This window comes from Solanum pennellii, chromosome 8 (assembly GCF_001406875.1).
Source record: "Solanum pennellii chromosome 8, SPENNV200".
Taxonomy (NCBI): Eukaryota; Viridiplantae; Streptophyta; class Magnoliopsida; order Solanales; family Solanaceae; genus Solanum; species Solanum pennellii.
In genome coordinates this window covers 60,291,627-60,300,133 of record NC_028644.1, presented here as the reverse complement: position 1 = coordinate 60,300,133, position 8,507 = coordinate 60,291,627, and the positions used below count along the sequence as shown (strand labels likewise).

Below are 8,507 nucleotides of genomic sequence, written 5' to 3'. Positions count from 1 at the left end.
CTTAAGAATATTATTTTTAAAAATATTAAAAAATTATTTTAATTAATTTAAATGTCAACCGTCAATTAAAGAAGAAAAAGCATAAGTTTTTTTGGAAAAAATAAAAATAAAAATAAAACATCATTTCAAAAAATTTCACGCGCCTATAGGAAGTGAAAAACACTTTTTTTGCCATATCAGTATTTTGTGTTTAATGGGTACAATTTTTAAACAATTTAAGTGCTCAATAGGCAATAGTCCTAGTTAAGGTGTTTAAATGGAATATGCAGACGACTTTAAGGAATTGTGTATGACTTAAGCCTTTTTTAGTTATGAAGCACAATTAATATAATTATCCCATTTAAACAAAAAAAAGGGAAAATGGTCAAATATGCCCCTAAACTTTTCGAAAAGGTTTAAATATGCCCCCGATTTAAAGTTTGGTCCATTTATACCCTCGCCGTCCAATTATTGGTTATGCCCTTATGGGCGTTAGTTGGCCACCTCAAAATATCCAACTCATTTTACTTTTCTTTAAAATGCCCAAATGGATTTTTCACGTCATTTTAATATATATCTTGGCATTTATATTACAAAAGAGAAAGGGTCAAATATGCCCCTAAAAATCCGACCCATTAAACACTTTTATTATCCATATTTTAAATGGTTAAATTATACCCCTCTTTTAAATAACTTATCCGACCCAAAACCCATATCTCTTTTAACCCATAACAAATCCCTAATTTCCTAAACTTCCTTTTCAGTGAAGAACACAAATTGCGGCGCATCTAGGGTTCTTGAAGACTTACACAAATTGCGGCGCTAGGGTTAGAAAATCTACGGATTGAAGGTAAGTTTTCTCCCTTCAGTAAATTATATATTCAATTAGGGTTACATTTTCTTGTTAGTTAGGGTTATTTAAGTAAAGTAGACGGCATGTGTTGTATTTGATTTCCTTTGATTTATGTATATCGAAATCACTTGAAATGTATTGTTTTGTTTTAAAATGATGTACTTTTATGCCTTTGATAGCNAAATTATTGGTACAAATTTGCCCTTATGGGCGTTAGTTGGCCACCTCAAAATATCCAACGCATTTTACTTTTCTTTAATTGCCCAAATGGATTTTCCACGTCATTTTAATATTACATCGTGGCATTTATATTACAAAAGAGAAAGGGTCAAATATGCCCCTAAAAATCCAACCTATTAAACCCTTTTATTACCCATATTTTATGGTTCAATTATACCCCTCTTTTAAATAACTTATCCTACCCATATCCGACCCGAAACCCATATCCCTTTTCGCCCAAAACAAATCCCTAATTTCCTAAACTTCCTTTTCCCCCAAGAACACAAATCGCGGCGCATCTAGGGTTCTTGAAGACTTACACAAATTGCGGCGCTAGGGTTAGAAAATCTACGGGTTGAAGGTAAGTTTTCTCCCTTCAGTAAATTATATATTCGATTAGGGTTACATTTTCTTATTAGTTAGGGTTATTTAAGTAAAGTCGACGGCATGTGTTGTATTTGATTTCCTTTGATGTATGTGTATCGAAATCACTTGAAATGTATTATTTTGTTTTAAAATGATGTACTTTTATGCCTTTGATAGCTTTGTTTTGTTTCTCTTTTGGTGGTCTCGAGATGTTGTTTGTCTTTTAGGGCTTACTTTATTATATTTTTGCAGCTTTTAATGTGTTTGGTTTGAGTGGTCTCTCTAATTTTACTGTTTTTTTCATGTGATTTTGAAGAATGATTGATGAAGTTTAAATTGTGTTCAACTACGGGGGTAGTTGGGTCACTTCACCTCTGTTGGCTTACACTAAGAAATTGGTGCACTCTTGGCTAAATTTTGACCCTGAATTATTGAATCATAAAGATATATGTGATGAGTTTACTTCCAAGCTAGGGTTTTCTCGGGTTAAACAATTATTAGTCACTGGGCCCTCTGAAAAGTATTATATAGTAGATGGGGATGATGGAATTAGGGCCATCCTTAGCCTTCTATGTGAGAAATTTAAAGTCGTCAACTTATTTGTTGTGGAGGAGGGTGAGTTCACTGTCGTTGCCCAAAATATCACACAATATGTTGAATCATGTTGTGTAGATGTTGAGGTTGATACAGATTGTGAACACAGTCCTGGTTCTGTTGATGAATGGGATCTTTCTGAGGGTGAGGAATGTGATTTAGAGTGGATGGATGCTATTAGCAATGAAAGGGGAAGAGTAGTAGGGTGACATGTTGGAAAGCTTCAAAGAATTGCAAGTTGGTATGACATTTAAATACATGAAAGAAGGTAGACAGGTTATGAATTATTATGCATTAGCTAACAAAAGGGCTTTGACTATAATAAAAGGTGATACAAAGAGAACTAGGTATGGTTGTGATATAGGATGTCCCTTTAGGTGTTTGATTTCAAAAGATGGCAAAACTGAAGGGTTTAAGATAAAGACTTTCATCAATAAGCACACATGTGAGGAGGCCTTTTTTAATGCTAGAGCTGATGCAGTTACTTTAGCTCAATTCTTCAAGAACAAGCTTCAAAATAATTCCAAGTATAAGGTAAAAGATATGAGAGGAGAGCTTGAAAATGATTTAATATTGAATGTGTGTCAGTCTGAACTTAAAAGGGCTAAGAGGATGGCTCTTGAGAAGTTGGATGGAAGTTTTATTGATGACTACAACAAGCTTGAGGCCTATGCACAAGAGCTTAAGCAATCCAATCCCGGAAGTGATGTTTTGATAAATATCTCTAAGGATGCCCTGGCTGAAGGAAAAAGAAAATTTTTAAGGATGTACATCTGTTTTGATGCTCTTAAGAAAGGCTGGAAATCTGGTTTGAGGCCATTTATTGGACTTGATGGTACATTCTTGAAAGGTATACGTAAGGATGTTCTATTGGTTGCTCTAGGACAAGATTCTATGAGCAGTTTCTATCCACTAGCATGTGCAATAGTGGACAAAGAAACAAGCAATACATGGTGCTGGTTCATTGAGTTATTGAAGGGGTCTTTGGACCTTAAAGATGGTGCAAAAGTCACATTCATTTCGGATATGCAAAAGGTATGATGCTGTTTTAATTTACTTGAATTCACAATTTTTACTCACTTTTTAATTCACTTTCATTCACAATTTTACTCACTGTTTTTACACACTCTTTAACATAATGTACCAACTGTTTTTACTCAACTTGTACTCATTGTACTTACTGTTTTTAATACATATTAATTCTCAACTTTCACTATTACTGGGACTGATAGATGCTGTTGTCAAAGTGTTGCCTGAAGCTCAACATAGGTATTGTGTGAGACACATTGAGAGTAACTGGTGCAGAAAATGGAGGAGTGGTCAAATGAGGAAGCTTATGTGGTGGTGTGCTTGGAGTTCCTATGTTGAAGAGTTCAAGGACCAATTAAATAAGTTGGGGAAACTATCAGAAGATGGTGCAAGAAATTTGGTAAAGTATCCACCAAAGGCATGGTGTAGAGCTTATTTTGATACTCAGTGTAAGAACATGATGGTTGATAACAACTTCACTGAATCATTCAATGCATGGATTCTTGAGGCTAGAGCCAAGCCAATAATCAAGATGTTAGAAGAAATAAGAGTACAAGTGATGAGATTGCTAGTGAAAAATGAAAAGAAGTTGAAGACTTGGGTTACAGATTTCAGTCCGGAATGCATGAAGTTGTACATCGACTACAGGGCCATAGCACATAGTTGTAAGGTGGAGTTCAATGGAGATTGGGGCTATGAAGTGTCTGATAGAGAAGATAGACACACTGTCAATCTAAAGGAAAAGAGATGCACTTGCAGAATTTGGGATTTATCAGGTATTCCCTGCCCGCATGCCATCAAAGCATTGACACACAAAAAAGTAAACCCAATAACTGAAATACATTGGTCGTATAGCAAGGAGGCTTACATGCTAACATATAAAAACAAGATGCAGCCTGTAAGAGGTCAAAAAATTTTGAAGGTTGATCCTTCAAGTGCAATGTTGCCTCGTAATGTTGTGAAACAATTGGGTAGACCAAAAATGAAAAGGAATAGAGAACCAGATGAAGAAAGAAAAAGAAAGGGTGAATGGTCTCAGTCTAGAAAAGGCACTCAAATGACATGTAACAACTGTGGTAAATCAAATCACAATGTCAGGTCCTGTTACAAGGTAAGCACAATATTACATGTTTTTCCATGTTTTTAATTGTAAGCTAATTAATCCAAATACAAAAAAAATTACAGGAAAAATGTACTGAAAATAATGCACATTCGAAGAAAGGCAAAAGGCCAATGTCTAACAATGAACATGGTTATGATGTTGAGGGTGGAATTGAAGCTGAAACTGGAGCTGAGGCTGTAACACAAGAGTTTGAACCATATGGTCCTAATGTTGAAGATGAAGAAGACCCACCTCTAAGACCAATGGTGATTTGTGAATCGGAATTGAGGGCTGAGAAGTTGAAAAAAAGGGTTGTTCCAACTGGTGCAAGAAAAATTCAGTTTTATGGAGATCATATTGGTGCCTCAGTGCCAATTAATCTGCCTTATTCTCCAATCAAAACAACATGGAAGGGAAAAGAAGCTGTCCCTGCTGGACATGTGCAAGTGCAAGCAAAAAAGAAAAGATTCAAGATGATGGGGGTTAAGGACAGAAATCCTGTTGTAGATGATGATTTATTGTAATTTATTTTCTATGTTAATTTTTGTGTTAATGCTCATGGTTAACCATATTGCTAATGAGTATTAAGTTAGATGAAACTTTCATATGCCTTCATAAAATGGCATTACAGACACCTTTTTTTTGTTGTGTTTTGTCTTGTCATTGTGAATTTAAGACGTCTTCTTTTTAGTGTGTTTATCTTGTATGTCATTGTGAATTTTAGGGGTGGGCATTCGGTATTTCGGTTCGGTTCGGGTTTTTTTTCCGGTTTTTTTGGTTTTTGGTTTTTGTAAATTGCGTACCGAATACCGAACCGAAATATTTCGGTTCGGTTCGGTTTTTGTTAATTCGGTTCGGTTTTTATTAATTCGGTTCGGTTTTTTATTTCGGTTTTTTAATGGGCCTGTTTAGTGGGCTTTTTAAAATTTTAAACTTTACAATTTTTTCAATTTTTTGTTTGATTTTTCAACTTAATGGTCTTTGATATTTCAACTTAATGGGCTTTGATATTTCAACTTAGGGTTTCTTATTTTTTTAAAATTTTTTTATTTAATATTAATAATTATTAAATATAATATAATTTGTAAATTATAATATAATATTTCGGTTTAAATCGAAATACCGAATTCCAAAGTAATATGTACCGAAATACCGAAAATACAAAAAATTAAACCGAATACCGAACCGAAAACCGAAATACCGAAACCGAAATTCTGAAAAATTTCGGTTCGGTTCGGTGTTTCGGTTTTCCGGTTTTTATGCCCACCCCTAGTGAATTTATGAAATCTGGTTGTCCTTATTTTAGTTTCTGTATTGAGGATGTGTATTAACTGTTAGATTTGTGTGTCCACTCAATTCAATGGCCTAATGACATAATGAATAATGCTTCTTGTTTGATGTGTGTAATTGTGTTTACGTGTATACTCTTGTTGATTATAATCCATCCCTACAAGTCCTCTAATTTGATAATTTACATTCTATTATTTGCCTAAGATTTACATCAACACACATAGAAATAACTCAATATGTACAGAACCATATAGTCAACTAACACAATTGATATGCTCTTAAACTTTTCGAAAAGGTTTAAATATGCCCCCCGTTTAAAGGTTTAAATATGTCCTCCGTTTAAAGGTTTAAATATGCCCCCCGTTTAAATGTTTAAATATGCCCTCCGTTTAAAGGTTTAAATATGCCCCCCTAAACTTCCTCTGTTTCATCAAAAAAAAAAACACAATTATGCCATCACCAAAAAGAAAAGCAAGAAATGGTGACATCGAACTTAACAAACCATATAAATCAAAACGTCTGCTACAATTCAAGTCATGAACTACTACAATTCAAGTCATCAACTACTACAATTCAACACATCACACATGTTTAACGTTTTCTAAGTTAAGGATGAAAAGTTAAAGATTACAAACTGATAGAAATTCCTATTTTCCTTCCTACTTCATTACCCAGAATGTGATGAATGCTGCAAAACAACACCACAACATAGCTATCACAATCCATATTTGATCAACTTTTGTCTTAGACTTATCGATAACAACATCTTCATTATCGATAACAACCTCTTTATTTAGACGTTCACATTTTTCTTCAATTTCAGATGCCAAATACTTTTCAAGATCAGCCATCTTCATCTCCAAACTTTCACGATGAAGATAATTGTTTTCCTTCTTTAAATTGTGGATTAGATTTGCAACTCTAGGATGGAGCGGATCATCAACCCATTTCCAATAAGCACATTTATAACCCTGTACAATTATGAACTTAAAATCAATACTCACCAAAAATATGAAAATTAACGAAATTGTATGATAAATTTACATTAGGATTAGCACACTTATAAAAGCGTCTTCCAGCATTAGTTGGAGTGAAAGCCGTGAAAATCCTCGTCACAATACCACATTGACACTTTACCATCGACAGACTTGAAACAGTCGAGTCCCGACTCATTTTTAAAGAAGAAAGTGTAAGAAGATGACTGGAGATGACTAGAACACTCTTTTATTCGAGCTCCTCAAAATGAAATTGATGGGGGCAATGAGGCTCTCAAGAACCCTAACTTTGAAATGAAGAATGGATATGCTATCAGTTATTTGGAAGGGAAAAGGGATATGGGTTTTGGGTCGGATACGGGTAGGATAAGTTATTTAAAAGAGGGGTATAATTGAACCATTTAAAATATGGGTAATAAAAATGTTTAATGGGTCGGATTTTTAGGGGCATATTTGACCCTTTCTCTTTTGTAATATAAATGCCAAGATGTAATATTAAAATGACGTGGAAAATCCATTTGGGCATTTAAAGAAAAGTAAAATGAGTTGGATATTTTGAGGTGACCAACTAACGCCCATAAGGGCATATTTGTACCAATAATTGGACGGCGAGGGTATAAATGAACCAAACTTTAAACGGGGGGCATATTTAAACCTTTTCGAAAAGTTTAGGGGCATATTTGACCCTTTTCCCCCCAAAAAAAATAATGATTAGAAGTTTCACTTTTATTATAATTGCAGATAGTAATTGAAAAATAAAATTTAATTTCATCATTCCTTTTTTTTTGTGCGTGTATGTAACAATCTATTTTTGTCGCTATTCTTTTTTGTTTTGAATATATTTTTAATATTTATGCAGTCATCGATTATTATATATATATTTTTTGGTTATTTTTTGTATTCTAACACCTTATTTTCATTTATTTATTTTATAAATCAAATCAATGCATAATTGTCAATGCATTTTATGTCTAATAAAATTGTATATTTGAATTATTTATAACTCACATCTCTTCATCTTACTTGTAGCTACTAATCTTAAATATTATTCATAACTTTTGCGTGTTTCATTTTTCATAATTCTTAATAAATATTTAATCAAATTTTAAAAAATTATAATAAACAAATGTAATAATAATCAAACAATAAAAAAATTCAAAAGGTTTTTACGAAATCAGAATTTATATAGAAAATTAGTACTTATAAAAGATAGAGGAAATTAAATATATTGGGAAAATGCATAAGTACCCTCCCCAAATCAATTTTCGAATCTTAGAGATACACTTATACTATACAAAGGTGCTATTACCCCCTGAACTTATTTTATAAATGATTTTTTGCACCTTTTTGGTCTACGTGACATTATCTTTTGGGCCAACGCGTGTCGATATTTTTTCAAGTTAGTGCCACGTAGGCCGAAAAGGGTAGAAAATTATTTATAAAATATCTCAATCGAGATATATTTTGTAAATAAGTCAGCCAATAATTTTTAAAAGATACAAATTATGGGTGGTTCAGGAGTTCAATAGGAAGATAGCGTAGTTGAAGTACATGAGAGGAAATACCGAACAAGTTCAGGGACCTGTATATGTATTCCGCCAAAGAAAAGACAAAGATCTAATTTAAAACATGAGATTAAAAATCACAAAAAAATAGAAGTCTTGACCATAGTGATGAAAAATAATAATGTAGAGACCTTGAACAAGAGAAAAACTCCTTGAACGGATGGATAAAATGGCTATACACTTTTTGAAAAGATATGTAAAGAAAATGAAATAATAAGATATATTTTCTATTCTTTGATTAAATATACTATTCGAGGATTCACGCCTAAAATGACGAAAATCTAGACTAAAATGAAGAACTAATAAAAAATATTTATATTAAGATTAAAAGTCAAATCTTTTTTTTAGAATTAAAGAAATATTATGATTCGTCTTTAAATAAGATATTCTTAACTACTCAATGTACTCAATTAAAAAGACAGATATATCAAATGATTAAGGATAAACTTATCGAGGTAGTTCACTACGCACAAAGAGCGAGTAATTTACCTAATATAAAATAATTAAAAATAATT

General features: G+C 32.8%; 2 protein-coding genes across 2 annotated transcripts; one reads left to right on the top strand and one right to left on the bottom strand.

Annotated features, from left to right (window-relative positions):
- The first annotated feature begins 2,269 nt into the window (after positions 1-2,269).
- On the top strand, positions 2,270-4,666 carry LOC114078444. The gene is made up of 3 exons (XM_027919315.1): positions 2,270-3,045; positions 3,233-4,151; positions 4,226-4,666. Exons 1-3 carry the CDS (start codon positions 2,270-2,272, stop codon positions 4,664-4,666), a joined length of 2,136 nt encoding a protein of 711 aa, XP_027775116.1.
- Positions 4,667-6,091: 1,425 nt separating this feature from the next.
- On the bottom strand, positions 6,092-6,605 carry LOC107027789. The gene is made up of 2 exons (XM_015228857.1): positions 6,477-6,605; positions 6,092-6,403 (listed from the first exon to the last, which is right to left on the bottom strand). The coding sequence occupies exons 1-2, from the start codon at positions 6,603-6,605 to the stop codon at positions 6,092-6,094; spliced, it is 441 nt and encodes a 146-aa protein (XP_015084343.1).
- Positions 6,606-8,507: the final 1,902 nt, after the last annotated feature.